General features: G+C 31.3%; 1 protein-coding gene across 1 annotated transcript in view; it reads right to left on the bottom strand.

Annotated features, from left to right (window-relative positions):
* The window catches only part of LOC100928138 (interleukin-22 receptor subunit alpha-2), a 46,089-nt gene extending 21,760 nt beyond the window's left edge, over positions 1–24,329 (bottom strand). The window contains exons 1-2 of the mRNA XM_031964207.1: positions 24,121–24,329; positions 23,361–23,511 (exon numbers count right to left, since the gene is read on the bottom strand). Coding sequence (XP_031820067.1) covers positions 23,361–23,511; positions 24,121–24,264 — 295 coding nt within the window. The 5' untranslated portion in view covers positions 24,265–24,329. The remainder of the gene's footprint in view (positions 1–23,360; positions 23,512–24,120) is intronic.
* Positions 24,330–27,065: the final 2,736 nt, after the last annotated feature.

Below are 27,065 nucleotides of genomic sequence, written 5' to 3'. Positions count from 1 at the left end.
CAACTGATTTATGAACCCTCAGTTTTTTCATCCATAAAATCAAATGTTGGACTTTATTCTTTGGTTTCTTTTTACTTTGAAAAAAATCCTCCCATTTAGCAGCAAGCATCAGAAGATTAAGAACTTCTCATTTGAACCCAATAAACAGAATCCTGAACAATAGATGAAATAAATAAAAGGAAAAATATATTAAATGACATAATTGGTGAAGAAATATGTTATATGACAAAATCAAACAAGTGCATGATATGGATGACTAGTGAACTGTGTTGGTCGGAAGACTAATTCACAAAATCTTGGGAATTAAAGTCATTGATAGCCTGACCTTTGACTCACAATGGGGGGAAACGATGGTTTGTGAACTAGACAATCCTTTAAACAGCCAATGGGTTTTTTTTAACCTCTCAGGTATAATTTTTGGAATAACCCTGAAAATAAATCTATTTAAACTAGACAAATTTATGTTTTCTACTTTTAAGAAAAATAATCAATAAAAATAAAAGAACTATAAGTAGTTTAAGAAAAAAAAGTTCTTTAGTTTTCAAGGCCAAAGTGATGTCTTATAAGCTGTGGGAGGCTTTAATTTGCCTGGGGAGGCCAAGGTTGATTGGAAACCCAAGTTCACGAGTTCTAAACTGCAGGGAGGCAGAATCCAGTTGACTGATCCCTATATAGTAAATCTCTTTAGGGCCACCAGGCTGAAGAAGGGCCAACAATTAATCTAGGTCAGAAAAAAAAAGTTTCTGTGCTCATTAGCAATGGGATCAGGCCTAAGGCTTTATTGCCTTCTAGCATGGGTAGATAAGTTAACCTTCCCAAATTCTACAATGTAATTAAAATTTTTGGTTTCCAAACATACTATAATTTAAAATCTTACAATGATAAAAAATTCTTGTTAATTAGCTAAATTGATTACCAATAATTTTAATTTAACTTGTTTTTTTTTTTTTAAAATCATTAAAATCCAGTTGATTCTCCATCTTTTATTTGATTGTCCTTGTCTCCATAATTTTCCACTCCTTTTTTATTGGTAGTATTTAAAGAAAGGAAAGGATCCGAGGTTAAATGAATTATTTTATTCATTAAAAACAAAAAAAACTTTATTAGCAATATTACCTTTCCAATAGTCAAAACATCTTTGTTTCCAAAAGTATAAACTATATCAACACAGAAATATTCATCCATAACTGGTTCATTTAAGATGCCAAATGTTAAATTCACATAAGCTGTATGAATTATAGAATTTTAGTTTCCTTCCTTCTTAACATGTACAGATTTAAAGTATTATACAAAGGGGCCCTGGGAAATCAAGCCCAAATCTATTCTGTCAAAGAAATAGGTCCAAGAAAGAGTTTGCTCAATATCCCGAGCAAGGATCTGAAATCAGGAATTCTGATTCAAAATCCAGAACATATCACTCATTTGTCTGAAAAAGTCAACTTTTTTTTTTTTGCTGAATGCTGAAATTTTCACGAATGGTTCTATTGATAGCCAATCAAAAGATTCTTTATCACTGAATCCAAGTATCTATAAAACATGAGGTTTATCATAATAAGATGTGTTAACCTTAGAAATGCTTCTTGAATGTCACTTTTATTTCAGGGTCACTTTGTGGAAGTTCTGGATCAGATTTGAAGTTGCAGATTCCCGCCATTTCAGAATCATCTAGGAAGGCAAAAGTTTGAAATGGACTGCCAGATTCAACGGTTACTTTTGGAATGAAAATAATTCTTCTTCCGGTTGGACTTGATTTCTATCAAATCTTTTCAGTAATATTTTCTTCAACGTGTGATATTTCTTGAAGTGTTCTGATTTTCTCTATTGTCTTCAAATTACTATTACTTGAAGTCAAATCAAATTTTTTTCCTTTTTCAATGGTAAATGTGATGTTTCAAAACAGAAATATATTTGATTCATTATTCACCTCAAAATGTTGTGTAAAATTTCTTTTTAAGAACCTAAAGGAGGAAAAAAAGTTGTTAGATAAAAAACAAATTCAAGCCTCCTATTCTTTAGGAATTTAACTAAGAAAAGGTCAACTCAAATCCTAGAATGTTACTTTAAGATGAACTATAAATGGAATAAAGGAAACAGTTTAATTTTATTATTAGAATCATACCACTACCATTGACTACTTAAAACAGTATAAACCACTTAGAAATTCCATCCAGGAATTTCTGTTATAAATTAAAGTATTATCTTCATAGAGCAACATGAAGGAACCAAAAGATCAGAGGGCTTCTATCAGGCCTTAGTAAGGTAGGCCTGGTCAGTCTCTTTATAAATTACATATTCTTAAGGTGGTCTTATGCAGCTTCACTATTAACTGGACTCTTTAGCCATATGGATGACACACCTAGCCAGAAACTCTGTGTCTAACAAAATTATTCCATCTCTTCCATTCAAACACATGGGAAAAGTAATGAATAAAATTATTATAAACATCAAGCTTAACATATATTAAAGTTAATGGAAAAATATTTAAATCTAAATATTACCAGTGACTTGGGCAAAATGAGATTGTTTTCGAAACACCTTTGTCTTCAAACCCAGTAAGTTATAATAAGTAATACAAATATAACAAAAGGGCTCAAAAGTAATTAGGATGGGCGGAAGAATCTAAAAAAGAAAAGAAACAATTAAATGAAGACAATAGGTCTTTACCTATTTTATTTAATTTATAAAATTGTTTAAAATTTTTCTTAATATAGTAAAATTTCAGTAATTACAATAAATTGAAATGGAGGGAGAGAAGTGAAAATTTTTGGAAGGGTGAAGAAAAACCCAGAACTGGGAATTTAACTTGGGTTCTAGGTTGGATAACCCTGTAATCTTGGCAATTATTCCCTACCTTGATCTTCTTAAAATTGTATTGATTTTTGTTTTAAACCCCTTTTCAATAAAATTAACAAATTAACATTTTATACCATAATTTCTCATCTCTTATATGGTCCAAAATTTTCCTTTTTTCCATATATGTGACAGGTTTACTTTTGATTCTAAATCTACTTATTGTCACCTTTTATACTTAAACCATGTGATATTTTAAATTTTTTTTTAATATTTGAAATTTTATACTTAATTCCAAATCTGTAAAAAATGGATTTTATAAATCTAAGACAGAGTTTTATTCTAATGGGGTTTAATAAGAAAATAAGAGAATTACACAGTATCGAAGGAGAAGGTTGTAATCTAATTAATGAAGGAATATCCCCCAAAAAATTAAAGATTCATATGAAGGCATTCAGTGAATTTTTATGAGGTACAGTATGTAAAGTTCTTGTATTTATATTTTCCCATTTTAAAAAATTAGAATAAATTTCAGAGGTTATTCATAAAATTCTTTCATTTATATTTAATCATATTTAATATTTATATTTAATATTTTATATTTAATCATATTTAATATTTAATATTTTATGTGTGTCTGTGTTTAAATGAAGTTAAACGTTCTATGTTTTACAGAGATTTTAGATATAGCCTGTTACTAATTAAAGGGATGATAAATTTCTGATATATTTGTCTGATACATAAATCAAGTAATCTGAAAGATACCTTATGAAACTTTCGGAAGAAGAAAAAGTGTTCTCCAAAGAAATTTAACTCCTCATTTTGCCCGGGTTGAATAAATTCCTAAAACAGTACTTTTTTCTTTAAATTCCAGTTAAACTTTGTTTTACTATTTTTATGGTCTGAGGACATTTTCTGAATTTTTCCATGAGAAAAATTATTAATAGTTAAACATCTCAAAATACAGACCTAAATTAGATCCTGTTTAAAACTTTCATAATTGTTAAGTTTTAACCTTGGGATTACTTAACATTAACAAGAACAACAAAAATTACCTTCTTTGTTTGGGAAAATAACTGTTCTTCTGATCCCTGATTTAATTTGAAAAAGTTTTCAAGAAAATTTTTAGGAAAACAGTACTAAATTAAATAAAGTTGTGTTAATTATGGCATGGTGTCTTGGATTGAGGATGGTTTCTTTTATTCGATAAAAGTTATTAAAATAATAAAAATTAAGTATTTTTAAAATATTATTTCATCGAAAATCCCAAAGAAATATATTAATATTTATTAAATATTATTTATTAGCACAACAACAAAAATCTGTAACCTATGATATATAATGGGTGGATTTAAACAAAATAAATAGCATTTACAGAATTACCAGGAACTGAGCTATTGCTTTATCAAAAGGAATATTTAAATTCCCAAAATTTGGGGGAGATAAATACTGTTATCTTCATTTTAGCTGAAGAAACTAAAAAAGAGATTAAAAGAAAACTTGCCTATGATATAAAGAAATTCTGGGGTGTTTAAACTTAGGTTTTTTGATCAGGGCCCTTTAACTAATATTTCAACTAATTTTACTATGGTTTACCTTTTAAGGATTGATTCATGATCCCATTTTTTTTTCAAAGGTTGTTTGACCCTATCAGTACTTGTTTCCTCAGACTTAAAAAAATTCCTTGAATGTATGACATTTCCCGATCATGGTATTTTCAGAAAAGGAAAAAAGATGTGAAAAACTATTGGGGGAAATAATGGTGTTCAAAAACAACTTTTTTTTTTTCTTTCTTTTTTTTCCTTACTTTATCAACCCAAATATATATCCTTACCCTAAATATACCCAAAAGGAATAAATTTTTATTATTGAAATTTAAATTCGGGGTTTGCATGCTAATATTTTTGTGGACTATGTCTTAATCCAAATCTTCTGTCTAAAGCCCCAGGCCCAAGCCCTTGGATCAAGCTAGGAGAATTAATGAAGTAAATAAACTGTTTTCATTTGGCCCAAAATCCAGGGTCTTCCTTCCTAGACAAAAATTTTTTTGAGTAAGTAAAAGCATTCTTTGGATTCAACATTTAATCATAAGGTCCGAGGATTTAAGGTGAAATTTAAGTTCAGATTTTCCCCAAAACAAAATAAAATTTCCTCAGGTCAAAAGAGATCTTTAAAAAAATAAAGACTGGGGCGAAAAAGGATCTCCAGGTACAACCCTGGGATAGGTTTAATCTGGTTAAATAAACCTAAGCTCTTGTGAACAGTTAAAGGCTGTGGGGTCAGAGGAAAAGCTTCCCCATTGATCAAATTTTTCATTCTACGCATGGAAATGGGTTTAAATTGGAGAAGACTGGGAAAGCCCTGATGGAATGCAGTCCTAACTGTGTGCATAAGCTGTCCTGGGCAAGAAGGAAAACCAAGGGAACTGCCTGATGAATAACTTAAAAGGTTTCTTTTTTTTATAAATATAATATGGTTAAATATGTAACAAATTAGAAACCATAGATGCTAAGTAAAATTATATTTAAATATTTAAGATTCTTTAAATGTTTTAAAGTGAAACATTACCGGATACTTTCTCTAGCAATCTTTATGCCGCTTCCACCTTTGGATTCGTCTTTACCTCCTTGGGGAATACTCCCACTGGTGAAATTCTTCCTAAAGGTGTGATCTAGAACAATAATGCTCTGTTCTCCTGTAATACTATTCCATCTTTTGGTGGACCTTTTCATTACTGCTTTCAAATGTCATTCTGACGGCAATCAAAAAGTTCTTTTTTTTTGAAAAGAAATGTCTATCAGACTTCCTTAGCTCTATTCATTATCCCTGTTCAAAATCCCTCTTTGACCATTGTTGTCATTTTGTTGACATTCTTATGATTAACCTTTTAAAGTGGAGGAAGGTTTATTTTTTCATCATTGAAAGGTAAAGTTTAATAAAATTTTTTTTTCATTCATAAACAAACATGATATTTAAGAACTTAGGAATGCTAGTGATAAGGTCTTTTTTTTTTTTTTTTTTTTTTTTTTTTGATTGGTTTTAAAACATTCATGGGTAATTTTTCCCATTGACCCTTGCTAACCTTTGTTAAATTTTCCCTTCCCCCATTCTCCTATCGGGCAGTCCAATACATGTTAAATATGTTGAAATACATGGATCCAATATTTGTTGCAAATATCAGTTATCTGTTTGCAAGAAAAATGATTAAGAAGGAAGAAAAAAAAATAGAAAAACCCAAAATGCAAGCAAATAATGAGAGAGAGAGAGAGAGAGAAAGAGAGAGAGAATGTGTTCTGTTGCCCTCTGTTCCCATGATTCTCTCTCTGGGATGGTTCTCTTCATAACTGCATAATTGGAACATATTTGAATCATCTCATTGTTGAAGAGACCCACATCTATCAGAATTGATCGTTTTATAGTCTTGTTATTGCCTTGCATAATGATCTCCTCTTTCTGCTCATTTCACTTTGCGTCCATTCATGTAGGTCTCTCCAAGCCTCTCTGATATCATCCTTGCTGGTTGTTTCTTACAGAACAATAGTTTTCCAGATAGTACTCATATACCACAATTTATTGAGTCATTCTCCAATTGATGGGCATCCACTCAGTTTCCAGTTTCTTGCCACTACAAAGAGGGTTGCCACAAATATTTTTGCACATGTGAGTCCCTTTCCCTCTTTTAAGATCTCTTTGGGATATAATCCCAGTAGAAACACTGCTGGATCAAAGTGTAGGCACAGTTTTGATAACTTTTTGAGCATAGTTCCAAACTGCTCTCTAGAATGGTTGGATCCATTCACAGTTACACCAACAATGGATCAGCCTCCCAGTTTTCTCACATCCTCTCCAACATTTGTCATTATCTTTTCCTGTCATCTTAGCCAATCCAACAGGTGTGTAGTGATATCTCAGAGTTGTCTTAATTTGCATTTCTCTTATCAATAGTGATTTGGAGCAACTAGATGTGGCTACAGTTGTAATTTCTTCAACTGAAAATTGTCTGTTTATATCCTTTGACCATTTATCAATTGGTGAATGGCTTGAACTATTAGAAATTTGAGTCAATTCTCTATATAGTTTAGAAATGAGGCCTTTCTCAGATCCTTTGGATGTAAAAATGTCTTCCCAGTTCATTACTTCCTTTCTAATTTTGTCTGCAATAGTTTTGTTTATGCAAAACTTAATATAAATTATCTATTTTATGATCAATAATGACCTCTAGTTCTTCTTTCCTCCTCCACAAATCTGAGAGGTAAACTATCCTATGTTTTTGTAATTTGTTTATAGTATCATTCTTTATGTCTAGATAATGAACCCATTTCGACCTCATCTTGGTAGATGGTATTAGGTATGGGTCTATGCCTACTTTCTGCCATACTAGTTTCCAATTTTCCCAGCAGTTTTTGTCAAATAGTGAATTTTTAATCTCAAAAGGTGGGGCCTTTGTGTTTGTCAAATATTAGATTATTATATAGTCATTGGCTATTTTGTTTCGTGAGTCTAACCAAGTGCACTGATCAATTACGCTGTTTCTTAGCTAGTACCAAATGGTTTTGATGATCGCTACTTTATGATAGAATTTTAGTACAGGTAAGCCACCTTCATTTGCTTTTCTCTTCGTTAATTTATTTGAAATTCTTGACCTTTTGTTCTTCCAGATGAATTTTGTGTTAATTTTTCTAGTTCAGTAAAATAGTTTTTTGCGAGTTTGACTGATATAGTACTAAATAGAATAGTTTAGGGAGTATTGTCATTTTTATTATTTTTGCTTGAGCTATCCACAAGCACTTGATATTTTTCCAATTGCTTAGATCGGATTTTATTTGTGTGGAAAGTATTTTTTAGTTTTGCTTATATAGTTCTTGACTTTCCCTTGGCATATAAATTCCCAAATATTTTATATTATCAACAGTCACTTTAACTGGAATTTATTGTATCTCTTCCTTTAGAATTTTGTTAGTGATGTATAAGAATGCTGATGATTTATGTGGATTTATTTTGTATCTTGCAACTTTGCTAAAGTTGTGGATTATTTCCAATAGCTTTTTAGTTGATTCTCTGGGGTTCTCTAAGTATACCATCATATCATCTGCAAAGAGTGAAAATTTGATTTCCTCATTACCTACTCTAATTCCTTTAATCACTTTTTCTTTTCTTATTGCCAAAGGCTAGCATTTCTAATACAACATTGAATAGCAATGGTGATAGTGGGCAACCTTGTTTCACTCCTGATCTTATTGGGAATGGTTCCAGTTTATTCCCATTGCATATGATGTTTACTGATGATTTTAAATAGATGCTACTGACTATTTTAAGGAAAAGTCCATTTATTCCTATACTCTCTAATGTTTTTATAGGAATGGGTGTTGGATTTTATCAAATGCTTTTTCTGCATGTATTGAGATGATCATATGGTTTTTGTTAATTTGGTTATTGATACAGTCAATTATGCTAATAGTTTTCCTAATACTGAATCAGCCCTGCATTCCTGGTATAAATCCTACTTGGCCGTGGTGTGTTATCCTGGGGATGATTATCTGTAATCTCTTTCCTAATATTTTGTTTAAGATTTTTGCATCAATATTCGTTAGGGAGATTGGTCTATAATTTTCTTTCTCTGTTTTCATCCTACCTGGTTTAGGTATCAGTACCATGTCTGTGTCATAAAAGGAATTTGGTAGGAGTCCTTCGTCCTATATTTTCAAATAGTTTCTATAGTATTGGAGTTAATTTTTCTTTAAATGTTTGGTAGAATTCACATGAAAATCCATCTAGTCTTGGGGATTTTTTCTTAGGGAGTTGATTAATAGCTTGTTCTATTTCTTTTTCTAAAATAGAACTATTTAAGTAATTTACTTCCTTTTTTGTTAATCTGGGCAATTTAATTTTTTGTAGGTATTCCTCCATTTCACAAGTAACTCCTGATTATTGCTCTAGTTCTCTCTTCATTGGTGGATAGTTCTCCTTTTCATTTTTGAAACTAACAATTTGATTTTCCTCTTTTCTTTTCTAATCAAATTAATGAAAGGCTTATCTATTTTGTTTTTTTCATAAGACCAACTCTTAGTTTCATTTATTAATTCAATAATTTTTGTAGTTCCAATTTTATTGATCTCTCAAATTTTTAGAATTTCAAGTTTGGTATTTGATTGGGGGTTTTAATTTGTTCTTTTTCTAGCTTTTTCTAAGTTGCCAAGCCAATTTTAAAATTGATTTTTTTCTTTCTCTATTTTGGGCAAGTAAGCCTCTAGGGATATAAAATTTCCCCTTATTAACTCTTTGACTGCATCCCACAAATTTTAGTACATTGTCTCATTATTTCATTCTCTTGGATGAAAATATTGTATCTATGATTTGCTGTTTTACCCATTCATTCTTTAAGATAAGATTACTTAGTTTCCAATTTCTTTTTGGTCTATTTTTCCCTGGCCTTTTATTGAATTTAATTTTCACTTGCATCATGATCTGAAAAAATCCATTTACTATTTCTGCCTTTCTGCATTTGATTTTGAGGTCTTTATGTCCTAATATATGGTCAATTTTTGTATAGGTTCCATGAACTGCTGAGAAGAAAGTGTACTCCTTTCTGTCTCCATTCAGTTTTCTCCAAAGATCTATCATATCTAGTTTTTCTAGTATTCTGTTTACCTCTTTAACTTCTTTCCTATTTATTTTGTGGTTTGATTGATCTAGTTCTGAGAGAGCAAGGTAGAGCTCTTCCACTATTATGGTTTTGCTAGCTATTTCTTTTTGCAACTCTCTTAACTTCTCCTTTAGGAATTTAGATGCTACACCACTTAGTGAATATATGTTTAATCTTGATATTGCTTCATTATCTATGGTACCCTTTAGCAAGGTATAGTTTCCTTCATTATCTCTTTTAATCAAATCAATTTTTGCTTTTGCTTGATCGGATGAATAGGCTACCTCTGCTTTTTACTTCATGAAAAACAGTTCTACTCCAGTCTTTTATCTTTCTTGCATCACCCTCTTTAAATGCTTTCTTGCAAACAACTTTATTGTAGGATTCTGGTTTTTTCAGCCTCTATCAACTTATGTTTTTGGGGAGTTCAACCCATTCAACATTAAAAAATACTAATTTTTGTATTTCCTGATCTTTTCTCAAATTATACTTTTCTCTTTCTTTTTCTCCTTTCCCTCCTCCCCAGTATTTTACTTATGAGCACTACTTGCCTCAAGCAGTCTTCCCCCTTTCGAGACCCTCTCCCTATTTTATACTTCCCCCCTACTATTTCTTCTTTTTTTTTCTATTTAACCTACGTCTTCCCTTTTCCCCTTCCCCCCAAACTTCCCATTTTGTGAAGATAGGTTGCTTGGTGAAACCAAATAAGCATTTCTTTCTTTGGGAAATCGATGAGTAAAGTCACACAATATTCATCACCCCCCTTTTTCCCTCAATTATAATGCTTTCTTTGTTCTTCCTGACCTTTTCCCCTCATTTTTCTCCCTTCTCCCCCCTTTCTTTTTTTAAAATCCCTTTCCATTGTTTTTTTATAAAGTAAAAATCAATTTCTTATTCTCCAGATATTCATAAAAATACTTCCAAGGTTTTTTTTCTTTTTTTTTTTTCTTTTTTTTTTTTTCTTTTTCCTTTTATGTTTCTATGATTCTTTACCTTTTAACTCTTTCTATTTTTTGTGGTTTGATTGATCTTAGTTCTCAGAGAGCAACATAGAGCTCTTCCACTATTATGGTTTGCTAGCTATTTTTTTGCACTCTCTTACTTCTCCCTTTAGGAATTTAGATGCTCACATTTAGTGGTATATGTTTAATCTTGAGTATTGCTTCATTATCTATGGTACCTTTAGCATAGGTACCAGTTTCCCTTCATATCCTTTTAATCAAATCGAATCTTGCTGTCTGTTGATCTTGAGATGAATTGGCTACTCTCTAGCTTTTACTTCACTTGAAGATAACAGATTTCTACTTGCAGCTTTATCTTACTTGATCACCCTGTTAAATGCATTTCATTGAAACAACATATTGCTAGGTTCTGCTTTCCTTACCTGCTATCAACTTATGTTTTATGGGAGAGTTCAACCCATGTCACATTTACAGTTTAAAATACTAATTTGTATTGCTGCCATCTTTTGAATCCTAAATTATACTTCTGCTCTTTTTCCTTTCCTCCTCCCAGTATTTCTATGAGTTCACTATCCTAACAGTCTTCCTTCGAGACCCTCTCAGTTTCGTTATATCTTTCCCCTATTAGTTTTTCTTTTTTTCTATTTAACCTACCTCTTCCCTTTTCCCTTTCCCAAACTTCCCACTTTTGTAACGATAGAGTTGTTTCGGTAAACTAATTATAGTTGATATTCTTTCTTGGGCAAATCTGATGAGATAGAGTCACCAATTATTTCATCATCCTCCCTTTTTTCCTCAATTATAATGCTTTCTTGTTTCTTCCTGAACATAATTTCCTCATTTTCTCACTTCCCGTTTTTTTCATTTAAAATCCCTTCCTCTGTTTCTTTTATAGAGATAAATCAGATTATATCATGTATTCTCCATGTATATTCATAACATGAATAAATTACTCAGGGTTTTTCTTTTTTCTTTTTTCTTTGTTTCTTTATTTACTTTTTATTTTCTCACGTCTATATTTGAGGTCAATTTTTTGTTATCTGTCCTTTTCATCAAAATACATGGAATTTACTTAGTTTCCATTGAATGTCCATCTTCTCTCTGTAAGAAATGCCTTTAAATTTTTTTAGGGTACCTTTTTTGGGCTGCAGTTACATCTTCACCTTTCACTATCGTTCCAGGCCTTTGATCCTTTAAAGTGGAAGCTGCTAGGCCTTAGTAATCCTTATGGGCTTTCATATCTGAATCTTTCTTTTTGGCTGCTTGTAAATAGTTCCTTGGTCATAGTTCTAAATTAAACACTATATTCCTTGGTTTCTATTTCCTTTGTCAGAGGTATTTGCCTTCAGAATTTTCAATGGTCATTTTACCTTTTCTTTATGGCATATGGGCAGTATCTTTGATGATTCCTCATTGGAAAAAGACTTAAGTGATAGGACTCTTGTATTTTCATCATGTTTCAGGACGTCCAATAATCCCTATCAGAGTTTCTCTCGAGATCTAGTTTGCCAGGTGGTTGCAGTTTCCCCAATAATGGTTTCTTGCAGTTTTTCAACTTTTTCAGTAGTTAGGGAGTTTGTACCCACGAATTCTTGTCTTATAATGTTCATTTGTAACCAATTGTGAACTTTGTGTTTATTTTTTCATTTACTTTTATTCCTTCTTTATTGTCCAATTAGATTTAAATGATTGTCTTGTTCTATGGAATTTTTTCCATTTCACAAATTCTTTTTTAGAGATAATTTCTTTCTATGTTCAGCATATTCTTTTTTCTGGGAGTTGCTTTCTTTCCCAGTTGTCGACCTCTGTCTTTGACTGAGTTACAATGCTTTTCCATTTCCTAAGTTATTATGTGTTTCATGTTCAAACTCTCTTGGGAAAGCTTTCATTTCCTTTCTCCCATTTTTCACAGCTTCTTTTTTAAGAATCAGCTGATTAAATTTCTTTTAGAGGCTTGATGGATGAGGACCAGAGTCACCTCACCTTTGAGGCTTCCTGGAGACAATCTGTCCTTTAGATGCCCTAGGGCTTTGAATATCTGTTATATTTCTTTACCCAAAGCTGTCAATCATTCGAGACCTTTGCTTTTTTCTATATATATCTTTAGTTCAGTCTGCCTTCAGACAATGTTGAGGTTTTCCAGAAGCTGCAAGCTGATCTGATTTAACCAGGTATCGGACTCACAAGACTCAAAGTGAATGGGACTGATTGATGAAGTTTCTTCACGTTTCAGACTAATCACTGATTCCCATTTCCGAGCCAGAAGATCAAGTCTTGACTGGGTTGCAGGAAGTCACATGTCTCTTAGAGGTCAGACCCTTAGGAAGACAGGAAGTGATTGTACCCTACAGAAATCAATGACATTGGTACATTGGTCAAGGATGGTTACATTTCTTTCTTTAAGGTCTATCCAGAGGAAACAAGGCTTGAGGTTTACCAGTTAACCTAGTTCTATTCCGATGTAGGTCAAGACATGGCTTGCCTGGATACTCCCCTGGGTCTGTTGCCCTCCTGCTGGGACTAAATAAATGTTTCTTTGATACCTGAGGATGTCTCTATTAGTTAATTTGGAAAGGTTCTATGACCCATCCCAATTGAGAGTGTTTTATTTAAAGAAATGAAGGGATCAGAAAAATTTATATGTGGTGCATGGTGAGTCAAAGACATCCTCTTCCCTTTCTTGGCTCTTGGTACAAGGCGTCTCTTTGTGACTTTACAGTTATAGTTTTAGTGAGATCCCAAACAAATCAAGCTAGTGCTCATGTCATCACTTTACACCTTAACAATGTTGATTTTTCACAGAACTGTCATGTCTGTATCGTTTCCTGACAGGTTCCTTGAACCATTAGCACTTATTGTCTTCACCTTCTTCACTTTCCCCAATTTGACTGTGATCCTAATATGGAAGTTACATGCATGTTTTAGGAGGACTAAAACTTATAGTTGTCTCTTTCATGAAATCCTTGAATTTGCTTTCATCAATACCATTTGCTTTCTTTAAATAGGTCCCTCAACTGGACTGAAGACACTCAAGGACCTAAGAGGACAAGTTTAAGCCAATTAAAACCAATTATAGACTCTTGTTATTGCCTACTCCCAATTGCTTTCTCTTTGACACAAGAAAATTGGAAGACTAGAAGTTCATTGTTTCTTTTCTGTTATAAAAGTCCTAGAGCAGTGACTCAAAGGACTAGTTTGAGGATCAGTATAGGTTCTCATACTCATAATTGGTGCGATGAGTTCCTTGCTGTATCCATCTTCCTCTTCTGTGGCTCCTTGTCAAGAAGCCTGCTTTGTTTAGCTTATTCTTTCCTGATTACAAGATGCAAAAGCCTAAAGTCTACATACATTTCCTAGTTTTTCCTGACATTGCTTGTAGTCTTCCTGATATGCTTACATATCCTGCATCTCTATTAGCATTTTAAGTTTTTACTGGTTTACCAGATCATGAGTTCCTTCAATGGATCTCTTTAGATATCTTTTGAAGTTTTGCATCATTTTTCAGTCATGAAATAATCCTTACCTACATAGAACTGAGGAACATTCTGAACATGAAAAAAGTGTTGTTTGCTAATGTTCATACAGTGTTTGTTATTCTAACTCTTTGGCAATTTTTCTCAGGATAGATCATGAACTACTGTTCATTTCAGTTTCTTTCATAGAGTTTTTAAAAGCTAAAAGAGATGTGGAAATCTGGATACTTATTTAAGATTGCCTAGGATGCTTCCTGAAGAACTCCAAAATCTGGTGGGAAAAATGGTAGAGCCAATGGGACTGATGCTTAGATAGAAGCTGTGATATAGTGAAAACCTTGAAATCTGACAATCCTATCTGTTTCTATAATCAAGAGCTAAAATATTTATCAATTCGACATTATATAGTATTTTAAAGTTTTCAGTGGTTTACACTGAGCCTTTCAAAACCTTTTGAGTAATTATATTGTTCATTTTACAGATGAGGAAGCAAAACATGAAAGAGGTAGTCAAGATTGAGCAGAAATATTCAGCTAAGTTCTCAAGCATTTGTTTTCAAACAATTTTCAAGATAATGTCTCATATAGAATTTGAAATGATAGAGTCAATAAACTGTCAAAGGGTTGAGACATTCTTGATGAGCCCAAGACAAATTAAGGATCAGAAGGAGAAATCAGTGAATGGAGAAGATTTGTGTCCTCCATAGTAAAACATCCATGGTGGGAAAACAATAGAGACTCAAAAGCCCAGAATTATGTCAGAAAACAAACTAGACAGAGTTCAACTATGTAGACACCTTAACATAGAACCAAAGTGCATTACAATTCCATTGCGTATATTCAATTCTAGGTCAAGTTCAAAGGGTGGAAAATGAAAACATTCATTAAAAGAGAAGCAGCCCTAAAGAGCAATATCATTTCTGGAAGGTCCAAGAATCAAGGAAGAGGGTCTCTGAGGAAAATACAGTTCAATCTGAAGTTAGTCCATTCTTAGTGAGAACTAGATGTAGAATTAAGAAAGCACGAAATTCCGAAGATTTTTCCTCTATCCAAATCATTGAAGCACCAAAAACAAAAGCCCAGAGCTATCTCTAAAACAACAGCATGAGACCAAGTTTGATTTAGAACTTCCAAACCCATGTAAACATTAACATAAAGATGCCAAATAGAAATAGGGTGGAAAATAGTAAATACAGAAAAAACCACCATAAAAATTACTATGTTAATGGAAAGATCAAGACACAAACTTAGTCAAAAAGTAGTCAATGCTAATTATAATCAAATCCTTAAAGAATAATGTAATCAAACATTACCAAAGCAAATGTCTGAAAATTATTTTTTTTCCTAAATCAAATAAGAATGATAAAAAAAAAAAAGACTTGGTAAAACAAAAGATGAAAATTATGAAAAGACAATTAACAGCTTGGTAAAAGAGGCAAAGAAATACTGAGAAAGTATAATCTAAAAACATGAGTTAGCTAAATGGAAAAAAGACCTACAAATTCTTTTTAAATAGCTTCTTTTAAAAATAGGTATGAAAGTTCACTTTACTCAAAAGTCAGAATTGGATGAGTGAAAATTATTGAGTCTGTGAGACATCTAGAAATGATCAAAGTTCAAAGAATAAGAAAAATAGAAGATGGAAATATTGAATTAGAAAAGACTTCCTGGAAAATAAATAGAGGTACTAATTAGAAATTATTGGATACTGAAAAATAAAGATCTGTAATATTTCTTTGTTAAATATAGATTTTATTATCAAACCTTATGGCAAGTTAATTTTTCAGATTCACCCTTGCAAAACCTTATGTTCCAAATTTTTCTCCCTCCTTTCCCCTCACTCGCTCCCCTAGACAGAAAGCAATCCAATATATGTTAAACACTAGACATCATATTTCAAAAAATTATAAAGTAAAACTGCCTCCATATCTTACAATCAGGGAGTAAAGCAGAACTTAAATGAATGCACTGATCACCTCCTGAAAGAGATCCCAATTTAAGAACTTCCAAGAATATTATAACTAAATTCCAATACTCTGAAGGAAAAAAGGAAAAAAAAAATAAAACTTCAAGCAGCCAGAAAGAAACCATCTAAATACTACGGAGCCACAAAATTTAGTAGTTACTACAATAAAAAAGTTGTCTTGGAATATAAGTTGGGCTTACAACCAAAAATAACCTTCTCAGCTAAACTGAGTATAAGCTTTCAAAGGATGAATAATTAATGAAATAAAGGATTTTCAAGGATTCTTGATTTAAAGGCCAAAGCTGAGTAGAAAACCTGATTTTCAAATACAAGACTCAAGAAAAGCATAAAAAAGATAAATAGGAAAGAGAAATCATAAAGTCAAATGTATATCTATATGGGAAAATGATACATATATCTTCTAAGGATTTTATCATTGTTAGGGCAGTTAGAAGAATTCTACATTGAAAAGCTATGGGGGATGAGTCAGTTATGTTGAGATCATAAAAAATTGATATATAAGAAGAGGGAAGAACTGGGGAAAAAAGGGAAGAAAGAGTAAATAAGGGAGAAATTATCTTTATATAAGAGAAAATATAAAATCCATCTTACCTGACAACAAAGAGGGGAAGGGGATAAGAGAAAGACATGGGAGTAATAAAAGAGAGGACAAATAAAGAAGTCAGAAGTAAAATAGAATTTATAGAATGGACAGGAAGAAAAAAGAAAAGGAAGAATAAAAAAGAAGAAAATAGGATGAAAGAAAATGCACAATGAGTAATTATAACTATGAATGTGAATGGGATGAACTCACTTATAAAATGCAGAATGAGTTACAAACCAGAATCCAAAAACATGTTTATAAGAAACACAATTGAAACACAGAGACACTACAGCGTTAAAATATGAGTTTGAGGAAATGTATTATGCTTCAGCTGAAGTAAAAAAGGCAGGGATAGCAATCATGATCTCAGATAAAGCAAAACCCAAAATAGGCCAAATTAAAAGAGATAAGCAATGAAATTGTATTTTGCTAAAATTAAAAAAAAAAAGATCTACAGACAAAAAACATAATATGCATCAAGTAGTTAAATGAAGTAATTAGAAAAACTATTAGTGGTAGACTTCAACTTTCCCGTATCCATACTAGATAAATCTAATCATAGAACAAAGAAAGAAGTCAAGGAGATGAATAGATTCTTAGAACAGTTCGATATGATATACTTCTGGAGAAAACTGGATGAGAATAGAAAGGAAGATAACCTTTTTTTCTCAGCTATACATGATACCTTCATAAAAATTGACTATGTATTAGGACAGAAAAATCTCAAAGAAAAAAAGAAAATTAAATGTACTTTTCTCAGTCCATTATACAGTAAATATTATAAGAAATGGCAAATACTGGAGTTAATGTGAAAAGATTGGCACACTAATACACTGTTGGTGGAGATATGAACTAGTCCAATCATTCTGGAAAACAATCAGGAGTGCACTACTAGGTCTATATTTCCAAAGAGGTCAAAGAAAAGGGAAAGAACCTATTTTACAAAAATATTTTAGCAGTTCTCTTTGCAATGGCAAAGAATTGCAAATCTAAGGGAGAATCATCAATGGATATGATAGAAAATTTGTGGTGTATGATTTCTATGAAACACTATTGTGCTGTAAGAAATAATGAGCCAGATGGTTTCACAAAAATATGAAAGGTTTATATGAACTTATACAAAGTAAATTAAGTGGAATCAGGAGAACATTGTATACAGTAATAGCAATATTGTAAGAAGGATCAACGGTGAAAGACTTAGCCGCTCTGATCAGGACAATGAACCTAAGACATTTCCAAAGGATCCATGATGAAAAAATGCTTTCCATCTTCAGAGAGAGAATTGATAAACTCTTTATGCAGATTAAAGTACACTTCTTGTTAGTTTATTTTTATTTTACTTTATATTTTCTTTAGATGCTTGGTTAACATGGAAATATGTTTCACCTGATCTGCTAACATATATAATCAAAATCAAATTGCTTGCTTTTCCAGGGAGAAGGAAAAATCAGGAGAGAGGCAGAGAAATTGGAACTCAGAATTTTGAAAAATTACTGTTAAAAATATTTTTACATGTAATTGGGAAATATTTAACAAAATAAATAAAAATAATTTGAAAAACTCTGTATTTGGAGTCTGAAAGTACCTTGTTGTTCCATCATTCTGTGGTGTCTGACTCTTTGAGACCACGTGGATCATAGCATTCCAATATTGTGCTTAGAGTTTTCTTGTCAAAGATACTTTAGTGGTTTGTCCATTCCATTTCCAGTAGATTAAGGCAAACAGACATTAAGTAACTTGCTCAAGTCATAGAGCTAGTAAATATCTGAAATCAGTTTTGAACTCAAGTCTTCTTGATTACATGGCCAGTGCTCTATGCACTGAATTAACTTTGCTGCCTCTTTCAATGGGTATAGAGGCAATTTAATTCAGTGCTCTTATTTTATGGATGAGGAAACTGAGGTGGAAAGAATTACCCCACAGTGTTAGAGGTGAACTTTGACCCAAGTTTACTTACTTCTAAGTCCAACAATTGATCAATGGGAAATGATTATAAATTCGTGATATATGATTTCTATGAAACACTATTGTGCTATAAGAAATAATGAGCTCCCTTTTGATATATTTTTCCAATTACATGTAAAAACAATTTGTAACATTCATTTTTAAAAATTTTGAATTTCAAATTATTTTCCTCCTTATCTTTATACCCCCTCATTGAGAAGGCAAACAATTTGATATAGATTATACATGTACAGGCATACAAAACATATTTAGATATGAGACAAGTGAGAAAAGAAAACAAAATAAAAAAAAACAAAACAAAATAGCAAAAAAAAAAAAGTAAGGTTTTTTTTTTTTAAAGGATATTTTGATTTGCATTCAGACTCCATTAGTTCTTTCTCTGAAGGTAAATAGCATTTTTCATAGTAAGTTCTTCAAAATTATCTTGTATCATTGTATTGCTATATCTTGTTCCTTTTGAACAGAATCATAAAATCTTACTATTGTAAGGAGATCCAGGTTATAAGTCTTAAATTATGATTCTTGTCATTAATATCCTGAGAAGTACTCATCCATTCCTTACTTAAAATACCTACAATGATGCAGGAATGCATGCTTTATGAGACAATTCATTCCATTTTTGGTAAAAATGTGTTTGTTAGGAAATATGTTCTTATATTGAACTGAAATTTACTGACTGTCTTGTCACATCTGCTGATTGCTCCTGATTCTACTCTAGAATTAATCAAAACAAATCTAATCTGTTTTTCATGTCAAGCTTTCAAAACCAACCCTTTGTCCAGATTCTTACACTCTGGGTTTACACGAAAGAGGCCAAATCTTAGGCAACTGCCTCTCAGTACAACTTTTTGGCTTATATTATTTCTACTTGGAATGTCTTGTGACAATCAGAGAATGTAATTCTCATGTCTGGGTCTCTTTAGTTCTAAATAAAGCTGTCCTCTTCCTCTCGGTCCCAGATGAGCCATCAGAAATAAGTCTTTTCTTTTAAAATTATAAGCATAGAACTTTACATTTATTTCTACTAAATTTCATCTTGTTAGCTTTATGTTTTTTATTACTAAAATTTCCAGCTCTTAAGGGATATTAATCTTCTTGACCTTACTCTTTTAAAATGAAGTAGTAGAAGAAGCATGATGTCACCGAAAGATCGCTGTACTTTAAGGATTTGAATCTGGAGAATTTCTCTGAGCATATTTCCTCATATGTAAAATGGGAAAATAAAATAGTATATGTTCTATCTCACAGTTGTGAGAAAAACACTTTTTAAACTTTAAAAAATTAAAAAATGTAAGTTATCTTCAATTATCTATCCTTTATTCCATCTCATGAATATGTCCTTTAAACATCTAATTTTGTTGTTATTTTGGACAGTTCTTTTTTTTCCTCAGTGGAATAAATTTTGACTTTATCAAAGGAGTTTAATTCTTATAAGCTTTTTAACTCTTTTCTCCTTCCTTCCTCCTGCTCCAATAAACTTTTGTTTTTAGAATCTTAGACAAAGAGGTCCTACCTTTCCTCTCACTGAAATTTTAAAGTGTATTTTATATATCACTTCTCTTCTATATCACAATATAAGATGATCAAACTACTGTTTACCTAGGTAATTTCTTTTTCACTTTGAATTCCTTATTTCTATAAATCAGATATAAGCCATTTTCTTTTACAATTTCCTTCACCTTTTATAACTGAATCTTTAGGAAGGTAAAAGATAACAATCTCCTGCTTTTAGTTAGCCCCATATTTGAATACCCCATTTCATATGTCCTGTTAATATGTTTATTTTATCTATAGTTACTAATCTGCTGTATTATACTCCAGCTGATCTGGAGTATAATAATTCACTTATAAATGCCTTAAGATTTGCAAAATATCTTCCTATCAACCCTGTGGTGATAAGGAGAAAAATGTAATTTCTCTTTTAAAGGTGAGAAAACAAAAAGTGACCTCACTTAGCTAATAAAGTGTTCCTTTCCACATTCATCACAAACTTGAGCCCGTTTTGCAGAAAACTACACCTCCATTTGAAAGTAAGCTACTCCACTATCTCTTAAAACACTATGCACTGAAACTTAATGGTTTTATAATATTTAATTTCATGAATTGGCTTATATTCTTATTCTTTCTAAGAAAAGGAAAAGAGCTAACCCAGCATATACTCTGATAATAATAATGTGATTATTCTCATTTATCATCATAATCTATAAGCCTATACTAGGTACTAAGTTATGTTTATAAATATATATATATATATATATATATATATATATATGTATTATTTCTTTCCTGAGGCAATTGGGATTAAATAACTTGCCCAGGATCATACAGCTAGTCAGTATTAAGTGTCCGAGGCTGGATTTGAACCTGACTTTAGGTACAGTGTTTTATCTACTGTGCCCAATAGATTCTTTTAAAAACTTTATTGAGTGAATGAGACCATGTAAAACAGTGGACAAGGAACTGTATTTGGAAACTTGTTTTGCGTTCAAATCCTAACTATTTATTTTTATCGCTTGGACAAACCTCTTAATCTTTCAATTTCTGCAAAATGATGGGAAGGGTTAAGTGATCTCAGGTTTCTTCACATCTAAATCACAATCGTGACTAATGCAGCAGAACTATAGGAACAGATTCTCCTCCTCTAACACAGATCACCAGCTTGTAATATCCTTCCAAATTGTTGAGAAAATTTTATTGAATCATTATGAAATTCGTTTGTCCCCACTCCAGTTTTAGCTCACATACTTTTAACTCTGTTCTTTCTGAGTAAGGGCAACAACTGATGAAAGTGTCAGGGGTTGATTTTAATCAAACTCCTATGCTTATTCTCTTTTAGGAATCTCACATTTTGGGGGATCATTTAAGCTTCTTTGATTTTTTTAAGCATATTTTTTGACTATATGAAAGAGGTGATTCTTTTGCCTCAATGCCAAGCAAAGGCTTAATCATTGAATGGTGCAACCTCAGTCAAACTAAAAGCCACTGAAGACCTTAACTTAGATCAACAGTCTTTCCTGCACCAAGGCCACCTCAGTCATCCTGATCTCTCTGTGTTCTTTCTGTCTGCCTGTCTGTCTCTCTCTGTCTGTCTCTGTCTATCTTCTTTTCTGCCTCTCTCTCTATCTCTCTCTGCTTCTATCTCTGTCTGGTTCTGTCTATCTCTCTGTCTCTGTCTCTCTCTGTCCTTCTGTCTGTCTCTGGAGGAGAAAATGAGGGAGATGACCTTGCACAGCCCTCCCTCACTTAAATCCAGTTCACTTGCATGTCATGGCGTCACCTCCCTGATGTCATGGTCCTCTTTGAGAACAGAGGACAAAACAATAAGAAAGCAACAAGCATCAGCATTTAGAATGAGTCCAGACTTACAATTGGATGATCTTATATACTCATCAGAAAAATCTTTTGGTTCCAGTTTATTTTTAATTATTACTTTATTTTTATGTCTTTTTAAATTTTCTTTGGATTTAGGTAGACTTTAATAAGCACAAAAGCTGGTAGAATTTATAGGAACTTTGTAATATTTTGTTTGTATGTTAAGTCTGTATTATTATGTATTTGGATATGAGTACAAGCATTAGAAAGGTGTAACTTGGGAAGTATACAAGAGCTCCAATGACATTATGGAAATTCAGTGCATGTAACTGGGAAAAACCATTAAGAACTGTGACTAAAGGACAACTTCCAGAGTAATCCTAAATCATCAAGGAGGTATCTAGGACTGGTAATAAGGACTGATGCTCCTCAAAGCACTTGAGTTATATGTACTAGGACATCATCATCATCATCATAATTATCATCATCATTGTCATATATCATCACCACTATAGTCTAGTTATGCAAGTTCATTTTGCATCAATTCATGGATAGATTCTTTCCACGTTTTCTGAAGTCTGCTTGTCACTTCTATAACACAATAATATCCATAAATTATATATATAGTTTCATTCCAGTTCTTCATTACCACAAAAGAGCTGCTATAATTTTAACAAATAACTCCTTTCATTCTTTTTGAAAACCATTACACATTTTGAAGACAAGATTTTCAGAATAATGACAAACAACTCTTTATATTTTCATTCCTATTTTTAGCAATTAAAGAAACATATATAAGGACAGACAAGTTATATTTTTCCATTTTGTGATTATTTCCTTCAGGCTTTTGATAATCTACCATCTTGTAAATCTGAGACAATTTTTTAGGAATACCGATTCCATCAATTTATGTAGCTGTTGGCATTTCCGAGAGGATCATATTCTGTAGTCTTTGGAAAAAAAAGAAATGTTTATTAGTTCTCTAAAATCCATATTTTGGTGCCTTTACACAGAAGATTCAAAGAAAATTGTTCCTATTTCTGCTCTTTGAGCATAGTAGTTCAGAGGCCAAATTTCTATTTATTTAAAAGAAACATCATGTAATAGGGAAGAGAGTATTTTCAAGTATAGTCCTTAGTCTATAAGTAACTCTATTACCATATCTTTCTTTTTCAATAATAAAAATTCTAAGTGGATGGCCTCAGAGTAATCTCCAGTGTTTTGTTTATTCATTCTTCCATCCATCAATCAAAATTATTCATAATTTACTCTTTATTTATTAAATTCCTATTATTTTTTGGTCTTTAACACTAATTTTAACTTCCTGAAAGGGTCTTCTTAGCAGTCACAAAAATCTACTATTTTATATATATATATATATATATATATATATATATATATAATCTTGTATACATATAATTTTAGATACAGGATTTAAGTTATTAAGAATGGTTCACAAGAGGACCTGCTTTTCATCTCCCTTTTCAATTCCAAAACATTTCCCCCTGGCATCAGTACCCCAAATAAAGCTTTGTTCATGAACAATATGTAAAATTAAAAAAAAAAACTTGAATATTTAATTTTCAAGAAATATGAAACCTTGTACTTAGAACCCCAATTCTCACAATCTTCTCAAATGTGCATACCCTTTCTCTGAGTCGTGAAGATACAGATTTCAGTGCTCTCACTGCTTCGGTTTATATCAGGCAAATATATTTCTGCAACTAAACAGTTGGTGGAACCAAATATCATATCCATTTCAACTTCGTGACTGGGGCCTTCATAAACTTTTTGCTTCTTCATGCAAGAATGATAAAATAGACAGTAAATTGGATTTCATAAAGACATGTTTTTACTATGATTCTAACAAACAGAACAGACACATGAAATTCACAATCATATAAGATTTTAAAAAAACACGGGAAAAAAAGGAAATAATTAGATGAAGTCATGGAAAAATTCTAGGCAAAATGTCTTTCCCTGCCAAACTCTCAATGTTGAGAGGAGGAAATTGTCCTTGGCTTTTATGTATAAATGGCCCAGGGAGGGGGAATTATTACAAAAGTAAATACAATTATATCTCTATCAAATATCCAGGGAATTTGCTCTGAAATTTATCAGTCTTTGGAATTTGGTTAATTTAGGATGATAAGATTTAGAGCTAAGAGGAATTTAGAAATTATCTAATTCAAATCAAAACTTACTCCCTTCCCCATATCATACAAATATGAAAAAAATGAAGAAATTCACAAAGAAATATTTATTGCTGTGTTATGTACTAGATTAGACCTTTTTCTTGGTAATCTTGATAATGTTAAATTGGGAAAAGAGAAGGAAGTCATTTGAATGCTTTATGTTTCTTTACCTGAGGGGAAAGGTCAAAGCTTACACATACATTCAATTTACCTTGTCTTGGGAATTATTAGCTACAGACATTCGGTATACTAGCTCATAGTAATGTTGTATTGATATGTTTCTTCCTTCTTTATTTTTATATGGTGAATTTGGAGCTTGGAGTATCAACTGTATTGATTTGTTGCTTTGTATCATCTTGAGAGATGGAGCTCCAATTTTTGCTGAAGAAAAAAAGGAAAATTAGGATATTAGGAAAAACAGTATTTTCACTGGACCTAATTACTTCACTTGGTCAAATTATAAGCAATGGCCAATTATTATCAAATTCTTGAGAAAGGAATTCACACGTTGCAGTTATTGGGATCACTTCAACAGTAATAGGGATGCTTAATGGTCTTGCTGAGGAGAAGGCTCTAATAGTTCTCATTTCAAAATTACTCCAGAAGTATTTTCAGCTGATCAGAGACTTTTTTTTTTTTTTTTGGAAATGTGTCTTTCAAAACAAAACAAAATAAATAAAATTTCAGTGTAAACAATTTTTTAAAAGTCAAGAGAAATCTGGATGGGTTTTTAAATTCCAAAATTGCAAAGCCAATTCCTTTTTTCTCCTTCTTCTCCCCTAAAGGCTCCAGGGTACTTTTTAAATTGTCTTTCAAAGGTACAATTCTGTGTTTTTTCACAAGACTATGGAAAGAACGAGAAAGTTAAAGATCTTTAGCTTTAGCATTTAAAATGTTTTACAAGTAAGGACTGGTTACTATGTGCCAGGCAATATATTATACACTAGTATAAAAAGGCAGTGATGAAAAATGCCCTGCTCTCAAGGAGGCTATAGTCTGCAAAGAAAAAAAAAATGTACATGCGTGTGTATATGTATATGCATATATGAGTTAAACTTTGACTCCAAGGTGTGGAGGTCAAGAGTCAGAAGTGTATTTTTGGCATGGGATAGCTTACTGTGCAAAAGACTATAGATGAGAGATGAAGTATTATGTACCAGGAAATAAAAAAGGAATAGTTTGACTGTATCATAAAGTTCATGAGCAGCTGGATGGGGCCCCCAAAAAAGGGTTTGGCCTTTTAAATTTAATTTAAAAATTTCCTTTTGGGGGGGGTTAAACCTTGGGGAAAGGGTTTTTTGGGGGAAAAAGGAAAATTTGGTTTTTGGTTTAAAAAAAAAAGGATTGGGGTTGGGGAAAAATTTATTTAAAGGATTTCACCCATTTTTAAAATTTTTTTAAAAAAATTTAATTGGGCCCCTTGGTTATTGAATGGGAAAAAAACCCCCTTTTTTAAAGGGGGAAGGTTTAAAAATTTTTTTTAAAAAGGGACATTTTTAGGTTCCCCCATTTTTAAATTTTAATTTTTTTAAATTTTTTAAATTTTTATAAAAAAATTTTTTTTTTGGGAAATTTTTTCCTATTTCATCCCATTTTGTAATTTCCCTTTTTTCCCATTAATTTTGGGCCCCTTTTTAAAATAAGTGGGGGAAATTTCCAAAAAAAAAGGGGGGGAAAATAAAAAAATCGGGAAATTTTTTTTAAGTTTTTTTTTTATTTTTTTTAAACCCAAAGAAAAGGGGGAAAAAAAGAAAATAAAAACTGGGTAATCCCTTTTTTTCAAAAAATTTTCCCTCCAGTTTTGGAGCTTTACTGGCAAATTTTCCTAAAAAATTTGGGGGTTTTTGTTTTAAATTAAATTTTTAAATTTGGGGGGGTTTTAAAAAATTTAACAGTTTAAATGCTTTCTGGGGCCCTTTAAAGTTTCCCATTTGTTGTTTTAAAATTTGAAATTGGGTAAATTTTGGGGTTATTTCCCCGAAAAAGGGTTTTTATCGCCCTTTTTTAAAAACCTTTTACTTTTTTTAAAACCCCCCTTTTTTAACCAAATAATTTTTTTTCCCCAACTTTAATTTTTTTTTAAGGTTTTAAATTCCTTAAAATTTGGAAACTTTTTAATTGAAAATTTTTTCGAGGTTTATTTATTTTGGAAAAAATTTTTCCCTAAATTTGGGGTTTGTAAATTTGAATTTTTGGGGGTTTTAAATCTTTTTTTCCCCGTTTCCCCCCCACCCCCAATTTTAAATCCTTTCCCTTTTTGGGGGTTTTTCTTTCCCCGGTTTTTAAAAAACCCCCTTCCCTTTCCCCCCTTGGGGCAAAACTTTTAAAAAACTTTTTTATTAATTTAAAAAAATGGGTTTGTCCTGTTTTGGGCCCAAAAATTGGCCCAAAATACTAAACTTAAAAATTTAAAAAAAAAAGAAATTTAAAAAAGGGGGAAAAATGCCCTTTCCTTTTAAAAAAGGGGGTTTTTCAAAGCCCAAAAATTGAGGAGGGTTTTAAAATTTTTTTTAAAATTTTAAAATTTTTAAAATTTGTTAAAAAGGGTTTAAAATTTTTTGACATTAATTAAAAAAATTTTTTTTTTATTTTGAAAAAGGGTTTTTAAATTTCACCCCTTTTTTGGTTAATTTTAAATCAAATGTTTTTGTTTTAAGATTTTCCTTTTGAAACTTAAATAACCAATTTTTTATTTTAAAAAGTAATTTAAAATTTTTAAATTTTTAAAAATTTAAAAGGGGTTTTAATTAAAAAAAAGGGGGGGAAAATCAAAATTTTAAAAAAAGGTTTTAAATTAAAAATTGGAAAAAAGTAATTTGGAAAAAAAAAAAAATTTTATTTTTTTTGGGACAAAATTTTTAAAAAATTTTTATTTTAAATTTTAAAAACCTTTTTTTTAAAAAATTATTTTTTTAAAAATAATTTGGTTTAAACTTTTATTTAAAAGGGTAAATTTACTTTTATTTGGGTTTTTCAAAAACAATTTTTTGGTTTTTTAATTTTCAATTGATTTTTTTTTATTTTAAAATTTTAATTATAAATCTTTTTAAAAAGTGGGAGTTTGGGGAATTTTTTTTTTTTTTTGGGTTTTAAAAAAATAAACCGAATTTCCCCCCATAAATCTTATTCATCCATTTTTTTTAAAATTTTTTTAAA

Source organism: Sarcophilus harrisii, chromosome 4, assembly GCF_902635505.1.
Source record: "Sarcophilus harrisii chromosome 4, mSarHar1.11, whole genome shotgun sequence".
NCBI lineage: Eukaryota > Metazoa > Chordata > Mammalia > Dasyuromorphia > Dasyuridae > Sarcophilus > Sarcophilus harrisii.
Note: the sequence above shows the minus strand (reverse complement) of the source record. Positions and strands in the feature narration are given on the sequence as shown.